This window comes from Myotis lucifugus, unplaced genomic scaffold (genome assembly GCF_000147115.1).
Source record: "Myotis lucifugus unplaced genomic scaffold, Myoluc2.0 scaffold_170, whole genome shotgun sequence".
In the NCBI taxonomy this organism is placed as follows: Eukaryota; Metazoa; Chordata; class Mammalia; order Chiroptera; family Vespertilionidae; genus Myotis; species Myotis lucifugus.
This window is the reverse complement of record NW_005871218.1, coordinates 1,068,599-1,095,353: the sequence shown is the minus strand read 5'-3', so window position 1 is coordinate 1,095,353 and position 26,755 is coordinate 1,068,599. Positions and strand designations below refer to the sequence as shown.

Below are 26,755 nucleotides of genomic sequence, written 5' to 3'. Positions count from 1 at the left end.
AGGAGCGAAGATTGTCCAAAACTTCTTGGAACGCTTCCCCCCAAATATTTTATATATACTATATAAAAATACAGTAGATTTCTTTTTAATAGATAAATCTTAAGTATTATTTCAATAACTTGCTTTTGCATATTCAGAAATGCAGATATATGAAAAATATTAATTGTGCAAATGCTCTTTTTATATATGTCTATTAAAAAATACAATCTAATAATAGCTTAAGATTTGTATAAAAAGCCATTGGCGGTTGGGGGGGAGGGAAGTCTTCAATGTCAGAAAGTCTATCAGATTGGAGCTTTTGCTTAAGGAATTGTAAACAAACTTTTTAAAATGCTGAGAGTTTTCTCAGTTCTTCCCATCCAAGACACTGTCGAACACATCAAGTCCTGCTTTGAAGTAAACCTGAGCTGAATTAATGCTGTGCAACACCTTTGACAGGGCTTCTTGAAAAGTCTCATTGGATGCAAGAGACTTGCAGCCTCCCAAGCCTCCAGGAGGATTGAAAACTGGCTTGTCTTCTCATCAAGGTGGTACAGGATGTTTCTTTAAAATAAAAAAGAAAGAAACATGTAAGTGATTCATGTGATTCATGTGCAATGCTATTTGTATATCAAACATTGTAACAAATATTTAAGACATAGTGATATTTGTGATAGGTAAAGAAGTGATAAAATTATAAAATATCATTTTTTCAACCTCTAATGAATTCAGGGATATAAATACGGATCATCAAAAGTTCCCCATAGTGATGAGAGAGAGCGACCCAGACATTATGTATCTCCTGATGGAAGTACACCACACTATTGATAAAACAAAATAAAGCATTTTGCTAAAAATACTGCATCTGAATCTGATGAAGATTCTGAATCTAATTGCTAATGTATACGAGGGACACAGAAATGTGTTAAGTGATATCACTGTGTGTCATTAGCAAAATACAGACTGTGGAAAACTCTAAAAGACCAATGATCCAGTTTATTAACAAATACACTATAATAAAAAATAGGTGAAGGAGGAAGACCATGGTTATATGACCTTGTGCTGAGGACATCTGATGCTGGATAATTCTTTATTGTGGCAGTTGTCCTATGCACTGTAGGATGTTTAGCAGTATCCCTGGCCTCCACTCACTACATACCACTAGTTGTCTCAGTCAGTTTGGGCTGCTATAACAGAATACCATAGACTTCTCACAGTTCTGAATGCTAGAAGCCTGAGATCAGAATGCCAGCATAGTTCGGACCACCAGGGTTCTTAGTAAGAGACTCTTCCTGATTATAGTCTCACATGGCCTCCTTGGTGGTGCACACAGAGAGATCTCCTCTGTCTTCTCTTTTTATAAGGGCATTCATCCCATCATGAGGGCCCCACACATATAACCTAACCTAACCTAATTGCTACCCAAGGCCCCACCTTCAAACATCATCACATTGGGGTAAAGATCTTAACATACACATTTTGGGAAAACACAAAAATTTAGTCCACAGCAATTGTTAAAATCATAAATGTCTCCAGACTGCTAAAAGTGTCCCTTACAGGCCCAAATTGCCCCCTGATTTAGACTAAAATAAACATGTCAACCAGTGACAAAGCAGGTCTTTATTCAAACAAACTAAAAAATAAATAGTAATGTGAAATTGAATACTGAAGATTTGTTAATACTAAGAAATTGTTTGTATTTTCGGTGTGATGATGGTATCAATATGTTCATTAAAAGTGTCCTTATCTTTTAGAGATACACACAGTGATGTTTGTAAGTGAAAGGTTATCATGTATTGGATTTACTTCAAAAGATTTTAGATGAAAAGGAGGGTGGAGTTATGGATAGTATAGGCAGAGTTATGGATAGTATAGGCAGAATAAGATTGACCATTAGGTAATTGTTGAAATTGGGTAATAGAATTCAATATACTATTCTAAAGACTTTAATGTAAGACTCAAAACTATAAAAATCCCAGAAGAAAACATAGGCAGTAAATCTCAGACATTTCTCATAATTTTTTCTGATACATCTCCTCAGGCAAGGCAAACAAAAGAAAAAATAAACAAATGGGACTACATCAAACTAAAAAGTTTTTGCAGAGCAAAGTAAATCATCCACAAAATGAAAAGACAACCCACTGAATGGGTGAATATATTTGCCAATGATATACCTGGTAATTATTTCTTTATTAATATCCAACATTTTAAAGAATTTATGCAACTCAAAACCACAAAGAACCAAACAATCCAATTTTAAAAAATAGGCAAAGGACCTGAATAGACACCCCTCCAAAGAGGACATATAGATGGCCAGTAAACATATGAAAGATGCTCAATATCAAATCATCAGAGAAATGCAAATTAAAACTACAATAAGGTATCACCTCACAGCTGTCCGAATGGCTATCATCAATAAATCAACCAACAACAAGTATTAACCAGTATGTGGAGAAAAGGAAACCCTTGTTCACTGTTGGTGGGAATGCAGACTAGTGTAGCCACTGTGAAAAACAGTGTGGTGTTTCCTCAAAATATTAAAAATGGAACTACTTTATGATGATGGTGATTCCACTTCTCAGAATATATGTGAAAATACCCAAAACATAATAATATACAGAGTTTAACAGAAAAAAAAAAGAAAATACCCAAAACATGATTTGGAAGCAGCCCAAGTGCCCATCAGTAGATGAGTGGATAGAAAAGCAGTGGAACATTTATACAATGGGATTCAGTAGATGAGTGGATAGAAAAGCAGTGGAACATTTATACAATGGGATTCTACTCAGCCATAAAAAGGAAGAACAATCTTACCTTTCAAGACAGCATGGATGAACCTAGAAGGTATTATGCTAACTGAAAAAAGCCAGTCAGAGAAAGACAAATATCATATGATTTCACTTATATGTGGAATCTAATGAACAAAACAAAATAGAAACTGACTCATAGATACAGAGAACAGACTGAGAGCTGTTAGATGGGAGAGGGGTTGGGAGGCTGGGTGAAATAAGTGAAGGGATTAAGTAAAACAAAACAAAACCCCACAACTCAGACACAGACATCAGCATTTGATTATCAGAGGGAAGGGGAATGGGGGCAGGCACAAGAGGGTAAAGGGGGTATAAATGGTGATGGAAGGAGCCAAGACTATGGTGATGAACCAACAATACAATGTACAGATGATGTACTATAGAATGATACACTTTAAACCATTTTTTTTAACCAATGTAACCATAATAAATTCAATAAAATATATTAAAAAATAAACATATATAGTAACACAAATGATTTAATAGTTAAGGTATTTCAAGGATAAAAAGTTTAAAATATATTTTAATTATTTAATCTTTTAACAAGAACTCCTTATCACAGTTATTATACTGATTTATTTTTATACTGACTTACTAATAAAAATAAATCAGTATAATAACTATATTTAATCAGTTTTCATAATATTTATATTTTGAATTCTCTCCCCTTTATCCATGTTCAATTGTAAATCATTTCATGGAAAATATATTTCCAGAACTTATGAATGTAATATATATTTTCAAAAGCTCTACCAAATACTTCCATTCCTTGAGGGCTCAGCATGCTGAGAGTCAAAAATATGATCACCCTTGTTATCCAGAAATGCCCCCTAAATGAATTGTACTCGTGCAATTAATATATTATGTAGAGCATGTTTAATGATTATCATGCTGTTACAGTGACTTTTGTATATTTTTGAAAGTCACTGGCATGAAACACATTTCTACCTAACATTCTATGGTTATTAAATGTTAAATATCATTAATATTATTAATATTCTATTTAAGGATAAGATGATATTAATAAAATATGCTTATAAAGGTTGCAGGATTAATCCTTCCATGACAATTCATTTAAGCATGAGCATAGGCTCTAATATAGTATGAAAAATTTCAACCATACTCCTACAAAATATCTAGGAGAGAGATAATGTGGAGGAATAAAAATACATCCTAAAGAGAATGTTTAGGTTGAAAGCACAAGAAGTGTGATTATTGTTGATTTTTTTATTAACTGGAAAGCAATACATATATTTCCTAAAGACCAATGTAATGGAGTCTGTAATGTGCCAACATTTGCTTTTTCTAACTAGGAAGCAACACAGTAACATATTTTTAAAATGACTGTAAACAGACCATGCAAATAGAAATGGATCCTTTTTTGGCTGGTGAAATTCTACAAGGAGCTAAACACATTTTCCATATGCTACATGCATCAAGTAGTAGGCTGTGCAAGCTATTATGTAAGATAAATACTCAAATCCATTTCTATCCAAACTGGATACAAATCAGCATAAAACTACAGATACTGATATTTTAGTAGGGAAAAAAAAATAACCTGAGTTTTTCATCATAAGAAAAAACTTTCATTTTGGGTAGCTGCTGATATAACTAGAGTTAGTTGATCTTTATTATAATAGAAGCTTTTCACCTTTATAGATTGCTTTACCTTAAAATAAATTGAGGATACCAAATATATCTTCTTTAAATTTTTATGAGAAAGATAATTTTTCCTACTGATTTTCAGAAGGAGCTCATCTTTTCCTATTTCTCTTTGTGTACTAAAGCCCGCTTAGCTTACTGCTTATCTAAATATATAAAAGCCTAAGCGACTGTCACAATCGAACAGACGACCAAACAGGCTGCGTGGGGTGACCAGGCCAGCAGGGGTGTTGTGAGGGCCAACAAAACAACTGAGCAGCAGGTTGCATGGGGTGACCAGGCCGGCAGGGGGGTTAGTGAGGGACGACCAAACAACTGAGCAGCAGGCTGCAAAGATGGCAGTGCCCACAGCCAATAAGGAGGGAATGTGCTAATTGACTGCCATGCCCTCAAAGATGGTGGTGCCCATAGCCACAAGATGGAGGTGTCTAATCCCCTCAGCCCTGCTGGGGCAGCAGGCACACCTGCCTCCAGAGTCCCCCAGTCCCCTCAGCCCTCCGGCTGCCCAGGGCCAGCCTGAGGTGCAGGCAAGCCTCAGATGGCGGCTGCCCAGCCGAGGCTTGCGCTGATGGCAGTGGCAGCAGCAGAGGTGTGATGGGGCGTGGCCTTCCCCTGATCGCAGGGTCGCCTCCCGCCCCTGAGGGCTCCTGGACTGTGACAGGGGGCAGGCCGGGCTGAGGGACACCCCTCCAGTGCATGAATTTTCATGCACACGGCCTCTAGTATAAAATAAATTTCTGTAGAGGAGCCCTTTTCCAAAAATGTACCTTCACATTACTTTAATTTTAATATTTAAATGGGAAAAGAAAAAACAAACCAAAACTCAGCCATGTTTTTACATTTAATCACATATATTCCTATGTATTTCTTAGTTCTGAGAACTTTCTTACAGGATCAATAATTAACCCTAAATACTCCAGGATCATTCCTGGGAAGCAAAACTACCATTGTGCAATTTTTTGATATGCAAATACTTCCGCCTTTTAAAATATTTTAGTTAGATCAATGCTTCCAGTAAAAGTTTCTAAGTCAAAGTTCTTTTTATTCCCATGTAATGTCACCAAAATTAAACCTCACTTAAAAGGAGGTAAGATTTCAACAATATTTACTATATCAGAGTACCAAACATGTCTCTGTTTCTCATTTATGGACCCACATTTTTCAGATTAGATAGTCAAAAGGCACATATCTAGAAGGGGAACAAAAGAGTGACAAGAGAAAAAAATACATTTGAAGAGTTTCCATGTCAAGTGTCTGTCCTTTCCATCCATAAGAATTGTATTCCTCAGTGAACCACTCCTGGTCTTATACATACCTGCTTTAGTCCAGTTCAGAAAAGTTTCCTTGGAGAAAGAATGGGCTGTGTTATTTAGTCAATAAATCACCATCCCATTTGCATACACACAACATGTATCTCAGTATGGTATGTAGAGACATCAGACCTAATTAAAATATTATTTAATTGAAATCATTTTAGGAGTTATCCTGTTTAAAATAACATTAATTCCACCCTCATGCCTATCTCCCCTCATCTGTAACAATTTGAATCTTATAAATGTAATTCATACACAGTCATCCTGACCCACACACAACACAAAGAGACTACTAAAAGGAAAGTGTAATACATTATTGATGACACTAATGAAATTACAACACACATCACTCATTTTAATGGGTCTGTTTCAATGACACATCACGGTGACCAGGAAAGAGCAGCACCAAATTCAGAAACCTAATTAATAATCAGTGAAGGAGATGAAGCATCTTTACTCAACTGACAAATCTTTTCCACTCAGCAATGCAAAGGGAAACTGAAGAGAATGAATTTTGAAATAAAGGTATCTGAAGTCTGCATGAGTCATTTCCTTAAATGTAAATTAGCAGATTAATGATGGAAATGATAGCCTCTTTCAAATGTCTCTTCTTATATTTGTACTAGAGGCCTGGTGCACAAAATTTGTGCACTTGGGGGGTCCCCCCAGCCTGGCCTGTGCCCTCTCACAGTGTGGGAGCTCTGTGATTGATCACCCCAAAGATGTAGGCATTGCCCACCCATCTGGAGATCATTGATGGATTGCCCCAAAGAGGTAGGCCAGAGCCAGGGGTCCTGCCTCCGTGATGGGCAGGGGGCCACAGGAACCCCTACAGAAGCTGCACGGAGCAGCCACCGGGACCTGCCCCCATGGAGTGCGCAGGGCCCTGGGAATCTGGACCCACCCCCACAGCACGTGTGGGGCTACGGCATCCACGGGGCCGCAGGAACCCCAGCAGAAGCCACGTGGAGCAGCCGCCGAGCCCCGTCCCTGCTCCACGCACCCACTGTGTGCACAGCCATCTTGTGACAGCATGAGGGCATCACAGTGTGACAGTGTGAGGACCACATAGGCTTTTATTAGTAAGATATGGGCACAGGATGCCACCCAACCTAACCTTGAATTAACATTCATTATACCCATGTTGAGAAACTCCTAAATAAAATCACACTAAATAATAAGTCATATCTTCCAAACTGATTGGATATACATGCTGAATGCAGAGAGAAAAGGCCAACTCAATTTCTTGCAATTGTTGCTAACTCTTTTCAGGGATTATACTAACCATACTCCATAGGTAATAGTGGATTGCTATATTTATATCAAATTAGAAAATATTATTTGATACTATGTCTGTGAGAATTCACAAAAGACATGACTATACTCTGCATAGTACACATTTAAACTTGGTCTATACTAGCAAATGCAAAATGAGAATTAAGGCTATTGTTGATATGGTCAAGCCATAAACTCACTACGCAGACAACCTAGGCAGAAACACACCTGTGGTAGATTATTTGCAATAATGGCTATAATGTCTCTCCTCCCTGTATGCGGGCCACTCCGAAATGTGACTCTGCAGATCTTTTTGTCAAGAGGTGGGGTGTATTTCCCTATCTCTTAAATCTGGTTTGACCTTAATATTTGCTTTGACCAACAGAATGTGGCATATGTGGTAAGTCTATGCCTCAAAAGGTCTTGCATGTTTCCTCTCTCTCCGGGATCCTGCCAAGGCACTGTGTAAACGTCCTGGGTTAGTGTGCTAGAAAAAGAGAGAACATAAGGAACAGAGAGGAGCTGTTCCGATGAGGCCTTCCTGTCCTAGCAAGAGGCACTGGTTATAGACATAAAATCAGCCAAGAGATATACACTGGACCAGAAGAATTGCCTAACTGAGCCCAGCCTAGATGGCCATATTAAAGAATTATGGACAAAATACATAGTTGTTTTAAACCACTAAATTTTGGGATGATTTTCAATGAAACTATAGATAATTGATATGATTTGGTATTCTTTTTCTTTCCTGTGGGAGAGGAAGGACTTACGTTGCTGTAGGCATCCATTCTCTATTCTCTATCGATATAATTGTTAGAGCACAATATATGTTGTGGATTTAACAGTTCTTTAAACAACTGGCTAAATTCAGAAGACACTTTTGGAAAATTGTGCCAAATAGTGTACATGAGGTATGCATTACAAAGTTAGGATATCTGTGTCAATTCACTAGAAGTTTTAAAAACTGGTTTTTGGGGATTTTTTTTTTCACTAAATAAAAAAATAAGTTAACCATCACAGCATCATACTGTTGTTGTTGTTGTTGTTTGTTTGTTTTTTAAAAACATGGATCAATTGTTGAATTACAGCTCAAGAAATAAACAAAAATAATTCTGTCTGTTTCTATTAAGATTACATATAAAATATAGCAGAGAACAGTAAACAACTGTCTGCTATAGTCGGTGTCTCAAGACTTCTCAGTCCACCTAACTACAATTGTTTCTCAAGAGAAAGTTTTTGAGAAAAAGAATATCTCTTCAGACAACATTCAAAGCATAGACTTCTCGAATGGTACAGTGCTGGATGATTTATCAACATAGAGGGCATAGAAATAAGACAAAGATTAACTCAATCTTTAGCACCTTCCAGAATTTGGAGAAGATGGTGATACATTTGACCACTTCTTATTCACCCTCATGTAATTGTTTTCTTGTTTTTATTGTCATTTCATCACTGCTGTTTTTTATTTTATCTCTAATTACATGTGTGACCTAAATCTCAATATCTAGATAACTTTTTTCTTAACTTATTAGGAACTCCTTTTCTTAATATTTCAGCTTATACTCATCAGCAAGTAAGATCTGTCTCCCTCCAAGGACAACTTCTTTTGAATGCTCTAGTCCCTTGACAATTAACATAATATCCTTTAATCTATGTTCCAAATATTTGCATTTGACCTTTCTTCTTTATTCTTTCCTTATCTTCATTGCCTTTAGTAAACAGCAGTGCTGAGGACACAAAATGAAACAAAATAGGTAATTCAGCTTTTTTTTTTTTCATTTATTTTCTGATTCCACTGATGAAAAGGATGTGAGCTATTTGTTTTGAAAAGTTCACTCCAAAGCCAAAAGTTTATAATTTAGGCTGTGTCTATTTAAACAAAGTCAGTAATTGAGCCAGCATCGATTTTTATTTTTTACTTTATTATAACTAACAGCCCTTATTAATTATATAAGTAAGTCACTGTGTTAGGTGCTCAGGGACAGAAAAGAAAAGTTAATTTATGTTGAAAGACAAGCACATAATGAATAAATTAAAATGTTATTTTAATGTAATGCCCATATAATACATTTAGAATACTACATAGTATGCAATGATTTATTTTTATATTTTATACGAGTTTTTACTTTATCTTATGTCTATATTAGACTATATACCTATTATTCTATGTATATATTAGTTAGAAACACTGCTTTGTAATAAACATCTTTGTGTATCTTGTCCCTCTATTTCATATACACATTATGGGCATATAGTGCAAACTCTATAAATATTCTATGCAGTATTTACCATATATGGTATGTTTTGTGGGTAAAGCTCCAGGGGTAGATCCTAATAGGATAACCTGGTTCCTCTGATTCCAATTGCCATAATATTGATTCAGATAACACAGTCTTAATTAAGTCAGCACTGGTAATTCTTTAACCAAATGGATTATTTCAGCAATGGCTATAAGACCAAATCTCAGAAATAAAGTTTGAAGAGAGACTTTCTGCAGGATTCTAAAAGCAGTAGTTTATTGTTTTTCTGAGATAGCTAAAAAGGTAATTCATTTTATCCCTTACAATACTAAGGGTATGGATATAAAATCTTTAAATTCCAACAGAAGAAAAATCAGCCTTCATAGAAGGCTGAGCAGAGAAACAAAAAAGTAAACTTATTGCTTAGTCATATCATAGAGATGCTGAATCAAACAATTGAAAACCTGTTCTTCCTGACTCAATTATGTGTCAGACTATTTCACTATTTTAGATAATTTGAGTATGGTTTTATGCAATTTTCAATAAAATGTATCTACATATACATTACTTGTTGAATTTATAGTTATTAACAGCATATAGTTTCCTTAATAACTATAGGTATTTTTTCACCAGAAGAATTTAAGTAATACATGTAATTGACATTTTAAAATGACTGCATTGAGGTAAAAACTGCATGATTTCTCTTGAATAGCAAGTGTATTATTCAGGATAACTTGAAAACTTAGGACCAACAGAACATTATAATGTTTGTTTATTTTTAGCTAGAAGAAAACATCAGTACAAAGTAGAGTGATTGACCTATCGAAGCTATGAACATTGATCTTAAAGGTTAAAGTTACTTACTAGAGTAATGTTTTAATGTTAAATTACTCTCAAAACTAGAAAAATTACCTTTCACATGTTATAGAATTGTTACACATGTTAACTTACTAAATATTTAGTTTGAAAATGAGACAAAAATAATATTTTAAGGGAATGCTCTCGTACTGTTCTCTCAGCTGAGTAAATACTCTCAGAACTCTTTGGAGCATTTCTATCTGTAATTGCCTTTGCCAGCACAAGGAAATAAAATGCTGTGGTTTATACCTGTAAAAAAATGGATCCATATACAATTTACTATGCAAATTAAAAAACTAAAAGCATCTCATTTTGAAGTCCTATTAATTTTTTCCAAATATAAGTACTGTGTAGGTAAATTCCTATTGATTATATTGAAGTTGATTGTAAACAAAATGCAGAACAAGCATTTGACAACATTCAATATCCGTTTATAATAAAAACTCTCAAAAAAGTGTGTAGAGAGGGAACGTAACTCAATATAATAGAGACAACACATGAAAAGGCCAAGATAACATACTTGATGGTGGAAGACTAAAGTGTTTTCTTTAAGATTATGAGCATGACTCTGGAAATTTTTATGCAACCTAATATTGGAAGCCTAACCAAACAATTGGGTAAGAAGGAAAAAAAGACATTCAAATTGGGAAGGAAGAAATAAAACTGTCACTATTTGCAGATTACATACCATTATAGTATATACAAACATTAAAGACTACATAAAAAAACTGTTAGAACTAACAAATTCAGTGAAGTTGTGAAATATACACCATACATATGTGGAATGTTGTATATTGTTTATGAAATATGTTATATTATTTATACTACATTTATCTTATATATTGTATGTAACAAATTCCATAAATATAATTATTTAGCCATAAGAATGAAATGTTGCCATTTGAAACCCATGGATGAATGTCAAGGTCATTACGCTACATGAAATAAATCTGACAGTAAAAGACAAATACTGTTTTATTTTTTCTTATATGTGGAATGTAAAAAAAAAACCATACAAAAATTATACCAGTAATATCTTAGACACAGAGAACAATTTGGTGGTTGCAAGAGTCAAGGGACAGGGGATGAGAGAAAGAATATGTATATATATATATATATATATATATATATATATTAGTTTAAATAAATTGACTTTTTAAAGTCCATATTGTAAGCAAATAGTGGAAATGTCAATTCTTTGCTTTGGTAATTCTAAATGAAAATACATTCATTCTCACTCTAAGCCATGGGTGACAGAGGGTTGAACAGAATCCTGAGGTACCCAATTCAAAGAAGATATGATTTGGTTAAACTAATCATGTCTCGCTTAAGAATAAATAAATTTATTGAAAGTGCATACACTAAATTATCTCACTTATAAGTGAAATATTAAAAAAAATCTTACAGAAAACAGGTTGGAGGTTGGGATTGAAATGGAAGAAAGCACACGGTAATGACTACATTAATTTAATTATATCTAGAAAAGCTAGGAAGAAATTGAAAGAAGTTGATAGAAATCAAGGAAATGCAATTATTGTGGGAACTCCTTCCTAAAGTATTTATTAAAAGTACTACATGGGGTACAAAAGAATTAGAAAAGCGATCTCAGTTCAAACGATAATTTTGAGTTTCACATTAAATGAAAAGAGTCATTTCAGAGCTCTTGTTTTCTGTGTATGTGGCTAACATCTTAAAATAAAACAAAACCCTGAAGTTAAAGAGTTATAGCATTTTTTTTCTTAAGGACTCCAAAATGGAGAATAAATTTCAAATAATTTTGTTATAACTTCATTTCTTCAGAAGATGGTGAAGATAATTCATTTGTCTAAAATATGAAGAAACTCAAAAGTGATAGACTGATAAAGATTTGAAGAGACATCATAGAAAATTATGTAATTTTATATTATTTTATTTTCCACTATTACATTAGACAATTCTTCACCTTTATATAATTATGTGAGATACAAATATTTTTCCAAATTATCTTTATGATTTATTTGCAATAGTTATTAATACTAATGACTAAAAGCTTAAAATTAAGCTATAATAGAGATTTATATTTTCCATTATTTTAGAAACACTCATAAAATCCAAATAAAATCAAATAGAAATAATTTACATATTAAAATATATGTATATATTTGTGCTAATTTGATTTCTGGTAATTTGAGAATAACTGGAAGGTAGGAAGGAGGATATAGAATCAAATTGCAAAACATTCATATTATTTAGGTTTTCATTTTTAAATGAATTTTCAGATATTTCATCCTTTAAAAATTGGTATTGACTATAAAATTCAAATAACATATTTCAAATTTTAAAAAATCAGAAGAAGCAATGCTGGGAACTTGCAGTCAGTAATTAACTTCAACACTAAACTCATGTATCTAAAAACAATGAAGATAATTGAACACGTGAACCCAAACGCCAGCAAATACATGAAAAGGAAAGAGAAAAAATAATGATATTTAAATCACTAAAATAAATCAAATAACTGTGACACAGATGCACTCATCATGAAACATTTTTAATGATTCTAGTCTTTTTTTTTAAATCTTTATTGTTGAAAGTATTACAAGGTTCTCCTTTTCCCCCCATTAACCTCTTCCAGCCTGCTCCTGTTCCCTGCCCGCCCAGGCCCTCACCACCCATTGTCTGTGTCCTTGGGTTATGCATATATTCATACAAGTTCATTGGTCGATCTCTTCCCACCCACCCTCCTCTGCTTTCGCTCTGAGTTTCAATAGTCTGTTCATGTTTCTATGTTTCTGGGTCTATGCTGTCTAGTCTTAATTTTGTAAAAATTTGACATGACACATTATTTACAAAGACTTCAATGAACCTCTCTGCCAATCCCCACATAGCCAGGCAAACTTTGCTTCTTTTTTCTAATGAATTTGAAAATTGCTATTTATTTTCCAAATGGAGATGAGGTACAGTGATAACAATTGTTATTTTACTATTGAGCAGCTGTGAATAAATGAAGATGTTGAAGATAAAACATGCCAGCTTTGCCCTCCTGTGGTTTTACTAACACATAAAACATCAGCTCAGAGAAAATTACCTCTGATGGTATTTTGGAACCATTTGTTTTTCATTCTTGCTATTTATGTATTTTTCACTTGTGTGTAAGAATAAATGTTGAGAGAGAGAGACAGAGAGAGAGAGAGAGAGAGAGAGAGAGAATCTGTCCCACACTGGACTATGAAAGAAAATGTCTAATGTTCTCCTTCTAAATCATATAACTGAGCAGGAAGCTGCTTGTTATAGTATAAAACACTACATTTATTAGTAATACAAATTGATAAGAATAAAAGACAGTGCAAACTAAACAAATGCATTGTGTTCTAAGAAATAAGAGCTAATTATTTTATTTTGTGGTCGAGATAGAAAACCTTTCATTACAGTAGCCTCCCCTTATTGGTAGTTTCACTGTCTGTGCTTTCACTAACCTGTGGTTAAGTAGGTCCAAGAATATTAAATGGAAAATTCCAGAAAAATAAACAACTTATGTTTTAAATCGTGTGCCATTCTGTGTAGCATAATAAAATCTCCCACTATTCTGTTGTCTTGCCCAGAACATGAATCACCCCTCTGGCCAGCATACCCACACTGTGTACACTACCCTCCTATTAGTGACTTACTAGCCATCTATTTATCAGATCGACAGTTATGGTATCACAGTACTAGTGTTCAAGTAACATTTATTTTACTTAATAATGGCCCCAGAGCTATTCACATAGTTTTTATTACAGTATTGTGTTATAAATATTCTATTTGATCAATAGTTATTGTTAACAATCTTACTGAGCTAAATTATGAATTAAACTTTATCATAACTATGCATGTATAGGAAAAAACATCATACATGTGGAGTTCAGTATTATTTATGGTTTCAGGCATCCACTGAGGTCTTGAAACATATTACGGACCCTGAGGTAGAAGATACCTGATAAAATGGGCTCCTGGTGGCTAATTGGGCTCAAAATTTTAAAAATCAGAGCCTAGCAGCCATTTCTACACAGGGGCTTCTTATGTGAACGCACTTCATGGAGAAGCCTGCCCTGAACTACCTGCCTCTGCAGGAAACTGCCTGCCCGCACTATTTCTGCCTCTGAGCCAGCCCTCATAAACGAGTTCCTGGAATCCTATTTCAATGAATAAAACGGAGGCTTTCCCCATCCAATTAGAGCTGTGCAACTATATCATCACCAACATCATCATCCACCAATCAGAGCGGCTCTGTTCTGACCAATCAGGAAAGTGCCCTTTGGAACAATCAAACTGCAAGGATTCGGAGTCCTCATTTGTAAGAAGGCAGACAATCAAAGACCAGGAATGGGGACTTTATTCTATATAAGCCAGCTCCCCTCTGACTGAGAGTGCACAGTCCCTTTCCAGGGAAGACCAAAGACTGCCTTTCCCCAGCTCAGCTGTAACATCAAAGCCCTTTCCCTAGAGCAGAGTGGAGCAGACCAGAGGTGACTGGCACAGAACAGAACAGACTAGAATAGAGGAGGGACAGCGCAGCGCAAAAAAGACCAGCACCAACAGAGCAGACCATCGAGGAGCAGAGAGGGGTCTGGTCCCAGGGTTACCTGGTCCCTGGGCTGCCTCACAGTTGTGCTTTTTACAGCCACAATATATCACGACTGAGTTGTGTTGAACTGAATAAAGTTTCCTTCTTCACTGCACTCCAAGTTGGGAATTCCTGTTGATGCTGAATTGATGCCAACAGTATGTCCCATGGATAAGGGAGACTGCTGAACGTACAGGTTGTGGAACATATCCACAGAAGCCTGTCTTATCTATTCTCAAATCACCACACGCTTCTTTCCATTTTAAAAGTAATCCCCAAATTTAACTCTTATTATACTTGCTTTATCAAAATATGATTTTCTTTACAGAAATTTTAATTATGCCTTCAATCATCCTACTTGATTGTATTGTGTGAGGTTCATCTGGATATCTAAATTTTTATGCTTAAAGTTGTACGGGACCCACTGTGACCTTTAATCTAGATAAGCCATAGGAAAGTTACAGTAAAAATACAATGTAAAAGATTAAAAAAAATGGCATACCTATATAAGACACTGATCATGAACGGAGTTTGTAGGACTGGAGGTTGTTTTGAGTAAGTAGGAAAGTGAGTGATGAGGGAATGTGAAGGCTTAGGACAGTACTGTACACTCTTGTAGACTTTATAAACATGTCCCTCAAGCCCTCCTCTTGCTTCCTTTCAACAGGTTCAGAAAAGGAACATGGAAATTGTCAGTGCTACTCCATGAACAGGGTTATGGGCTGAATTGACAGGAAATATTGAGGAGAAACTGGCTGGATAAGGCATAGGTCACCAAAAAAAATTACTTTCAGAAGGGGGTGAAAGATGGTCTGAGGATCAGCCAGAGTAAAAGACCAAGATGGAGAAATAAAAGAACTTAGGGAATTATCATGGCAATGTGGTTTTTGACTATTACATTTTGGAGCAGGGGTCAGATTAAGGAATTTTGTGGTATTCAATAAAAAAAAGAGGGTATTTAACATCAGATGCAGAACTGAGGACTCAATTGTTTTAAACTTGAAAATTTGTTTTTGGTTCCATTGATTCTATCTGGCAAAAAGAACTCTTGCTGGCATTGAAATGATAGAAGAAATAAAACTTATGATGTTTTATCATTACAACTTGAAAATATTTCCGAAGTGCAGAAAGCCTGGCTCCATACTACCACATCAAACATTTACTAAAGTGACAGTGGGCACTTAATATTTGTTAAGGTAGCTCTTGTGAATCTGTGTCCTTTTACAGGATCTTAGGTCCTCAACAAAGAATTACAGCAATGTACTCTGAAGACCATCAAGTAATATCTGGGAGGTCATAGTGCCCTCAGTGGCTGACTCACTGGATATCCTCTGTGCACTTAAAACTGAGGTGCTCTGAGTGAGAGGCACTCTATTGCCAAGCCCCACAGATATTATTCCCATCAGAGAAAATATATTCCTCCTGAATCACATACTCCTCCATTTCTTACAGGAAATTCAGCCCCATTATAATCTTACTAGAGGCCCAGTGCACGAAATTCATGCACTGGGGAGAGGGGGTCCCTCAGCCCGGCCTGAACCCTCTCCAATCTGGGATCCCTCAGGGGATGTCTAACTGCCTGCCTGATCCCCCTAACTGTTCTCCCCTGCCGGCCCAATCTCCCTAACTTCTCTCCCCTGCTGACCTGATCACCCTAACTGCTCTCCCCTCCCAGCCTGATTGTCCCTACAGAAGGACGTCCGGAAGGTCGTCTGGAAGATGTCCAATCTAATTAGCATATTAACCTCTTATCAGTATAGATGGGGCCACTGTTGTATATGTGGTCCCTCATTGTCCAAAATGCCATTATGCAGCACAGGACTATACTTACAATTTAGAATTTTTATATTAACTGAATTAGCTAAAACATGTAAATGCTTAGTCAGTGGTTGTCAAATGCATGGAGGAGGGCATGGTAGTGAAGAAGAGTTGAGGGAGGTGTTTTTAAATTTGTTTTAAGAAATGTCTTGGGAGTATTTTTTCAAAGCAGAAGGTAGAAGTCAATGCCACAGCCAAGACTAATTAGAATTGTGTAAAATATGAGACTGAGAAGATTTGTGAAAATTGATGGAGTAAGGACAGGCGGCAGGACAAAAAAAGAACAAAAAAAGAGGTGAGCAGGTTAGTTTTGGAAAGGTTTGAAAAGGTCATCCCTTCATCTTAGACAGGAGAGAGGGTGAAAAAGATGCCTGCGGTAAGACATAAGGGATGAACAAAAGCATTGGAAGCAGCTGTGCTAGTTCAGTTAAAATACCGTAGTATTCAATTTTAGCACTTATGTTTGTTGGGGCCCAGGGAAGTTTGCCCCAAAATATCCCACCATGGCATAGTGATTAGTTTGAATAAAAGTTACTTGACAAACAGCCAATGCAAGAAGGGCACTTTGAACCTTTCTTTGTGTCCTTCCATGTGGATAACAAATCTCTCCCTTGAAAGGTGCCTTCTTGCTCCAGGGGCTAAGTCAAGCACAGTTATCACTAGGGTAAAGGAATCCAGGGCCAAGAAGCCTGTATAAACAAACCTCTGTATTTCTTTAGTATTACTAGTCCACTTTCTGTTTAGATTCTTCACTAATAAGCACCTAAACCTGTGTCTTTGTCCTGTCAATTCTTCACAAATGCATTGCTTTTTTGTGTGTCTAAAAAGTATAAACAGCTGGCTGGTTGATCATTTCTGGGAGCATCATTTATGATTACCATTAAATTGGTGTTTCTGCTGTTCATCTGTTTTTGTGTCTATTTTAATATTAGTTTAGCTATAGGAACTCAAGAGGAGCACAAGGTGGAATTTCTTCCTCCTTCAGGCTTGCAAGCAACAGTTCACTAAAACTTCATGTGTGGTCATGCCCTGCCCAACCACTGGCATAACTCTTGTAGCCCACATGGCCTCCCATGATGCTGACTCTTTTTTGTTGTTGTTGTTTTTTTTTTATCTGACTATTGTGAAATTGTTGTATTAAAACACATGGGGGTTAGATAGATGTGATTCTTTTTGATGGGATGTCCAAAATAATTTCATTCATGATTACAGAGTTGAATGAATTCAGGCTAGGAAATATTGCAAATTACCAGAAGAATGTGAAAGAACCTTCCAAAAAGGGGGTGAAAGAAAATTACTTTGTCTTTGGATTTTCAAGTTCCAAGAATAATGCCTCGAACAGAATAGGCACATAACTGAATTAATGAATAAAATCATTAAGCAAATAGCCAGTGAAACTCTAGAAACACCAGATTACTGTTTCAAAAGTTAAGTATCTACAAGGTGAATTTCGAGTAATATTCTACATATTATTATTATTACTATGAGTAATTTCACCTGAAAACAAGTATGTTACTCAAGGACAAATAAAATATTCTTCCATTCTATCTTATTAAGCATCATAGATGAGTACATTTATATTCAACTAAAATTTTTTGAGATTTTTCTGAGTTTTGTTTTGCTTAATACCTCATATACTCCTATGGTATGCATAATTTAACTTTTCTTTTAAACTTTTCCTGGTTTACTTGTCATCCACTATTGCAAACACCAACAGCATCATCACCACCATGGTTTGGGGAGGGAAACATTTTTAAAGGCTTTATTACTATCTTGTACTATTTTGAAAATGTGATAAGACCATCCTGCGGTGAGTCAATTCAAATCAATTGGTTATTTCATTTACGGGAAAATAGGATGAATTGGTTATTTCATCTACAAGAAAATAGGATCCTTGGATACATCTAGAGTGACATTGTTCAACAGAATTATAACAAGTCACATATGTAATTTTGCTACACTACACTAAGTAAAAAAAAACAGGTGAATTAATTATATTCTCTTTAACTTAATACTGTAATTGTAAATATAAATATAACAATCAATAAAATTATTATGTAATAATTTTCACTTTATTTTTTATAGCAAGTCTTAAAATCTAATGTATATTTTATATGTTCAATAACTCAAATTGAACTAACTACATTTTAGGTTATCAATAGCCACATGTTGCTGGCAGCTACAATACTAAACAACATCAATCTAGAGGTTCAGGTCACATAATAACAAACTATTTCTAAATTAAAGAGCTAATTAAATTTTTAAAAACTTTATTTATCGTATTTTTGTTTTCCTATTAAAAACACCAATGAATCAAACTTATTTATGTTTGTCTGTACTTTTAGGCATCTGATAAGAGAGTAGAAAGAAGCCAGACAATTTTTAAAAATATTTCTAAGCTTTTCTTTTAACATAAATACAAGTTAACATAAAACAGTTTATTTTTTAACATTCATGTGAGTTAACATTTGGGGCTAAAAAATATATGCCTTACATAGTGGTGCTATTTTTTAGGTATAAGACTGCTGAAAGCTACCTTACGCTAACTTTTATTGTTCAGCACTTAGTAGCTAAAAGAAGAAAGAAAGAAAAAACAAATAAATCTCTTATAATCTTGTTGAAAGAACTTAAAGACGTCCTCCCACAGCTGAGGCCTTGCATCACATAATTCAAGGAAGAGTAAGGATAAATGACTACATTACCAAACCCTGAAATAATGGTGTATGTTAGAAATGTTGACAGATTTTTAATTGTAGCAGCACACTTTGTGCTGCTATATGTACTGTACATCATCAATAAACAGAAATTTAGGATGCAGTTTTCTGCCTTGACCTTCAAGCTCCAACTGGGTTTTCATCATCAAGACTCCATCAATAATATAATTTATAACTCTGAAAAGAGACTATGTGGACACAATAAACCACATACATTACAAGAAGGAAAGGGAGATAGATAGTTGGTCTCATAGCCTCAAATTCACTCAGCCTTACTGATAAAATTCACTTGTGTTAACACATCACTTTTCAGTCAGTGTCAAAAAGCTAATGTTTGTCCTCAATCCTTTTATTTATGAACTTATAAAGCAGGTTCCTTTTAGACAACCACATATTTTGGCCTAGTGAGTTAACTATATTTAGGTCACAAAAGTCTCTCAGCACACTTTTTTTTTCTGGTTATCATTGTAAGATGAATACCACCGAACTATATAAAAGTAAAACTTGTTCTCTTCTGTTCCAGAAAGGGAAAGCTGAGATGAGACAGGCATGAGCTTATTTATGGGTAGTAACATTCCTACTTACTCTGAGGCAATGCTTCTAAAACACAGCAATTGAATTAAAATAATTTAAAATAGCATCTGGATGGGTAAAAAAATACCTGTCACAAAGCCCAAGAGACTGTTTATGATGGGAAGCAGAGAAATACTGAATAACTGGGGCAGACACCAGCAGATTCTAGCTGCTAGACAAAATGACACCAATGAGAAGTAACCAATAAAAACAGGAATAAATCAGAGAAAGAACTCAGTTTCCTAGTTTTCAGTAGCATCTTATGTATAGTTATTAATCACAGATGCAAATGACTCATTAGTCTTTGAGGGCTTTGTTGTATGACAACAGAATGTACAAACTTGATGACTTTCAATCAACAAGAGAATGTTACATATTATTAAATATATTTTGAGAAATATAAGTGACACCTTTTAGAAAACTTTTCTTGAGAAATGCCCTTCCATTCTCCCATTCCCATCTCTTACAGACCAACATCTACATGATTCAGAAGACCCTACTGAAGTACCACTTCCCTCACGAAGCCTGCTTGGATCCTGCCCAGCTGAAGAAGACAAACTAAAAAACAAACAACAACAACAACAACAAATACCCTTTTACTTCTTTGAATGACTGTAACTCTGCTTCTTTCTTAGACTATATTACCTTTAACCTTATTCCACAGTTACATTGGAAGATATTACTATTCCTAGGTTGGAATAATTACAACTTAGAAGTTTGAAGAAGGTGTCCTCTGAAACTGAAACTCAGATATGAATAGGAGTCACTGCCCTCCTGTGATGAATGTCTTGGGGTCAGAGTTGGAAACATGTAATAGTGGGACCCAGACTCTGAGAGAGGAGCTCTAGCCAATTGGTGCTGAGGTCTCTGATGAGCATTGTGAGGTCGGTTTAGCTAATGTTGGGAAAAAAGTATAAATCAGAATTAAGTGCTGCCACCAAAGTGAACTGTCACTCCCTGGGTGAAAAAGCATTCATTGCCAGAGTGACAACAACAACAACAAAAGGAAGCAAAAATAGGAACAAAGTGAAAACAGGAAAAAGAGCATCTCCTCCTCCTCTAGGCTTCCAGGTTTCCTTTCGTGCCTCCTTTGAGAGAGTCCATGGGGAGGCCCGCTGGACCCATGGCGGGCCCCAGTGTGTAGGGTCCCAGCCCAGGTTCACAGCATTACATACAGAATAGGATTGATACTGGAAGAATAAAGCTTAATAACTGGCCCATCTACAGAAATAATGCTGCTGTCTAATCCATATTCCTATTCCTTATATTATCTAGTTTAGTAGGTTGAATGGGGCCTCCAAAATATATCCATGTCCTAATCGCTGGGTCCTATAAAAGTTACCTAATTTGGACAAAACATCTTTGCAGGTATGATTAAGGGTCTGGATATGAGGAGATCATCCTGTATTATTTGAATGGGCCATAAATCCAAATACAAGTGTCCTTGTAAAAGAGAGGACTACATTGATACAAAAGAAGACAAGAAGGCAATATAGAAAATGAGGTAGAGATTGGAGTGATGCAGCCACAACCAGGAGAATGCCAACAGCCACCAGAAATGGCAAGAGGCAAGCAATGGATTCCCTCCTAGACTCTGGAGAGAGCATGATCCTGCTGCCATATTGAGTTCAGACTTTTGGCCTCCAGGTCTGTAAGAGAATACATTTCTGCTGTAGTAATTTGTTACAACTCAGAGTATGCCTTGTATATGAGATACTAAAATATGATGAAATAAAAAATGGTAATCATAAAATTGTTGATTTACTTAATTAGAGGAAGATTCATTTATTTAGAAAATTTACAAATATAAAGTAATACTAATGAGCTGAAATCAATGAAATTTGGCTAAACTTTATTTAAATTGAAGGCAAATTAATCATTTAAAAGTTTGAAAAATATGACTTTATGGATTATCAAACTTTTCATTTGGGTCTTAGAGTACACTAGAGGCCTAGTGCATGGACTTGTGCACCAGTGGGGTTCCTCGGCCTCGTCTACAGGGATCCGGCTGAAACTGGCAGTCTAACATCCCCCTAGGGGTCCCGGAGTGTGAGAGGGCACTCTGCAAAGTTGCTGTCACTCGGCTGCTCCTGTGTTGAGCAGCTGCCCCCTGGTGGTCATTGAGCATCATAGCTACTGGCCAGTCAGCTGGTTGGCCGGTTGCTGAGACTTTTATATATAGAGATATTTATAAAATAGCAAAACAAGCGTTTTCTGAAATAAAATGAAACAAAGGTACTCATCAACCTCTAGAAAATAATCTAGAAAATTGTTTTCCTATATTATTAATTCTTATTTTTTGATGTCCAGAATTCTTTTCTCTTTATCCATTTGATATTCTATTTTAGAAAGAAAACTGACACAATGAATCAGCTTTGAGAAATGTCTACTCTTAATTTTTTTCAAAGCTATTTAACTTCATAGTTAAGAAAATGACAGAATTGGGAACATGAGGAATTTGCAACAACTTGCAGAGAGAATACTTAATATTTGGTGCATATATTCTTTCTTCCTAAACTTTATATCTGACAAGGATTTATTTTATTGGCTTTTAAATGATATGCAGTAAAATTTGATTGAGTTAGCATATCTTCTCAAGTTCCTAGTGGAGTATATGTAAGCTTTGATTAAAAAACCAGACCTACTATGATTAGCAGCAAAAATATATATACATAAATATCAGAGACACTTTAATTGGCACATTTGAGAGCTATTTCTTCCAAAAATATTTGGCTATATTTCCTCCTGTTTCACATTATTGTATAAAGAGCTGATTACTATTTGCATGTAATTATTCCTGTATGAGAAGGAGAAGGCAAGGTGACTTTTTAGTCTACAATTGGATTAGCCAAATATAACTAGACAGATAGAAACAAAATTTCTTCCCAAGCCTATCTAACTGTTTAAAATGCTTATGAAAAGTAATCTTACCATGTCAGTCATATTACTTAAGCAGAAATCAACAGAACCCCTGTTAGAAATAAGATAAACTAATTTGGTCCACATCACAGCTGTTAAAATTCATTGCTCAGGAGATAAATCTGTAATTCTTGAGTTCTCCCCTTTTTTTTTTTTTCATTCTCACATCTACCCACCACCAAGTTCTATAGATTCTACTTTGAAATTTTACAAATTCATCTCCTCTCCCTTTTTACTTATAGCAATGTAATCTACGGTGATGGTTAATTTTAGGTGTCATCTTGGTTAGGCTATGCCACTCAGTTGTTCGGTCAAACACTAATCAGTGAAGGTACTTTGTAGATGTAATTAACATTTAAAATTAGTTGACTTTAAGTAAAGGAGCTTAGCTTTGATAATGAGTTTAGACTTCATTCAATCAAGTTGAAGTTTGTGAGAGTAAAAACTGAGGTTTTCTAGAGAAAAGGAATTATGCCTCAATACTACAAAACAGATAAACTTCCTAATTTTCAGCCTGCAGGCAGCCTGCACTACATATTTCATATTTAAAACTAAAACCTCAACTCTTGCCTAAAGTTGTTTGCCATACAGATTTCAGACTTGGCAGTCTCCACAAGCGCATGAACCAGTTCTTTAAAATCTACCTAACTAGCCTAAGGAAGCATCCTCCCATGCCCCAGGAGGTTTTACATGCCTGGGTTGCAGGCTCAATTCCCATGCAGGAGGCAGCTGACTGATGTTTCTATTTCTCTTTCCCTCACCTATCCTCTCTCTGAAATTAATAAAAACATATTAAAAGTCTACCTGTCTATCATCTATCTTATTAGTTCTGTTTCTCTGAAGAATTCTGACTGACACACTTAGATCATTAAAATATGACATCAGCTCCCGCTAGTTTGGCTCAGTGGTTGACCATCAACCTATGAACCATGAGGTCACAGTTCGATTCATGGTCAGGGCACATGCCCAGTTGTGGACTCGATGTTTCTATCTCTCTCTACCTCTCCTTTCCTCTCTGAAATCAATAAAAATATATTTTAAGATATCACATCATTTTAAATCTCTCCATTTTTTCATTACTTTTATAATGCCTTCTCCACATAGCAGACAGACAGATAGGTAAGATAGATAGATGATAAATTAGGATACCTTCTGCTTAAAACCAGGTATTAAATGCACTGAAAATAAGATCTAAGCCCCTCTTTATGGCCTCTAGTCCCTTGCCTAATTCTACAATATCCACCCAAGTTGCTCTCCCTCAATCAATTTGGCAACCTTAGAAGATGAAAATCCTGTGTCTTTACATCTAGTCACATTTAATGTTTATAATTACACATTTGTTTGGTTGTTTGCCTTATTCTCTTTATTCCCACTCAAGATAAAGTCTACAGGGTAGGGTTGATATCTATACTTTTGACCACTGCCATTTAGTGGACACTGAGTATTTGCTAAATTAATAAATAGAATCAGTAGTAATGGAATCAGTAGTAATCCTAGACAAGCACTTTGAAGAAGCGGCAGTGAATTCTAACTCACAGATAAGACAATAAGATTAACACAAGAATCAGAGCAAATGCAGGAGACAAAGTGTCACCACCCATGGGCATTCCTCCTGCAGCCCAGGACTGAGTAATGGCAAAGGATTAAATGGTCATTTTTTGTGTGAGATAGAATATATTCTATTTCTGCTGCTTCTTCTAGCTCAAAATAGAATCATTGTATTTACCTCAACTTAAAAAAAATCTTTTTGTTTTTATTTTATGCCTGTCTGTGAAGCTACTTAAAAAAAAGTGGCTTTGGATTTGTTTAAAAATAGACTCAGAATGGCTGAAAGTAGGTTACTAATTTATGCCATTTACTATCTCTGATAACTTGTGGGAGGGTGATTTTTTTTCTGAATTTCAGAGTTATCTGCAAAAGTGGGGAAAACATCTACCGGGATGAGTGGTTGACAGGTTAGAAAACGTATATATAAATCATCAAGGCAAAAAAAAAAGAAAGAAAGAAATCTTCCATAAATGCTCTTGAAGAGTATAGTCAAATAAAAGAGAGAAAACTACTTTGAAGCAAGAAAGCCCTGGGTGCAACTACTGGCTCCAGCAATTATTGTGCATGTTGTTAAGATTAGATATAAGCACCAAGTATATAAAATGCTTGGCATGCGACTAGTATTTCATTTCTTAAAAATTTTAAAGGCAGGACCCTTGAGTCCCTAATCTCTGTTTGACAGAGAAATGTACTATAGAAATCGAACATTCCAATAAAACCTGGCATGGGATATACATCCTCCTCCTCCATACCGCCACCACCACACCACCACCATCAACTAAAGCACAAGGCAGATCCCCAATTCCTTAAAGATCCAGGGATAAAAGACTGAGTTGTTATTTCTGAATAAAGTTGTCAACAACTGTTATCAAAGCACAGAAAAGGATACACAACTTAATAATCATTTAGACTTTGGAAGGCAGAAGAGAAAATGAAAGTGGACTCTTCAGCAACAGTTTCAAGATGGCAGAAATGAGACTCGGAGTTTCTTAGAGCTCCTGGAAATTGCCTGCTTGAAAGGGGCAGGCATCTGATTCTGTCACTTAAAGGAATGTCTTTTCTTTCAGTTCTGTTAGCTCTTGATTCCATCAATCTTCATGGGAGCTTCTTTGACCTTTACATCTCCAACACTTCCAATGACCACATAAACTCCTAATTTTCTCTATGAAAACTACTCTTACTTTGAATAAACTACAGTGGGGCCTTGACTTACGAGTGTCCAGACTAACGAGTTTTTTGAGATACCAGCTGTCTCTTGGCTGATTTTTTGCATTGAGTTTACAGAGTAATTTGCGTTAACGAGCTCCTTAACAAGCTTGGTCTCAGAACGAATTAAACTCGTAAGTCAAGGCCCCATTGTAAATTGCGTCCTAGTTTTCTCATTGAACTGTGTCTCATAAAGATAGAGTAAAAGGAAATACTTGAATCCTGTCATATGCAATTTGAGGGTTTATTATATTGTCATTAGGATTATATCAACTATATATCAAATTGTATATTACATTTAGTTCTAACAATGGCCTATGGGGTGAGCAATTCCCATTTCATCCATTGTTCTTATAAATCTCCAAGTTGATGTCATCTCTGTATGGTGAATAGCTTCCTTTTCCTTTTTCTCATCAGTTGAAATGGTATTATCTTAGGACCTTCGAGAGCAGACTAGATAAGAGCACAACCAAAATTAGTGGTTGGCAAACCATTGAGGTGACCAGGTAAAGCGGGGACATTTGTGTCCCTTTTTCTCCTCAACTAGAGTAACTCATGTAAGCTTTCATTTGAACAAAATGCTTCACTGGGATAGAGTGCAGAGATAAATATGTGCTTTACAGAATCATGTCTATCAGTTTTTAGTTCTTTCCATGTGTATCTTCTAAATATATTCTACCTGCTTCATATTTTGAGTACGTGTGCATGTTTAATATAAAGATCTACTTTCTTATTATAAGAAGAAATTGTTCCTACTAGTAATCTAGATATTGGCAGATATAAATTGATATCTGAGCATATGACCTACTAAATATATGATCTATATAGCAATCAAGTACTTTACTTTCATTATGTAACAAATTAAAATGTCAGTTGCTTCAGTGGGTACAAAAAAATATAGAGCATGATCCTGTATTTTAATTCTCTTTAGTAAGATATTTATACACATGGAAATTCTGTTGTACTGATGATAGATAAAATAGTCAATTAGATAAAGGAGAGAGAAACAAGTGCTAAAATGTTTAACAGGTTATAATGGAGAACCTAGATTTTTATTATTTTTCTTCTCATTAAAATAATTATTTTTCAAAGAAATCCGATGTAATTTCACATTAGCTACATATATTTCCTCAACTAATATATCCATTATCTTAGAGATCTGTTAGTTTGTTTTAATTAAAAGAATGAATGTCATGGAAGTTAATTAATTTATAGGATTACCTGATTGGTGTCCCTTTTAGGTCTTAAGCCCACATCTCTA

At 35.4% G+C, this 26,755-nt stretch overlaps 1 protein-coding gene across 1 annotated transcript in view; it reads right to left on the bottom strand.

Annotated features, from left to right (window-relative positions):
- Positions 1–345: 345 nt before the first annotated feature.
- Positions 346–26,755, bottom strand: part of NAALADL2 (N-acetylated alpha-linked acidic dipeptidase like 2) — a 1,041,900-nt gene continuing 1,015,490 nt past the window's right edge. The window contains 2 exon segments of the mRNA XM_023760057.1: positions 346–479; positions 482–543. Coding sequence (XP_023615825.1) covers positions 346–479; positions 482–543 — 196 coding nt within the window.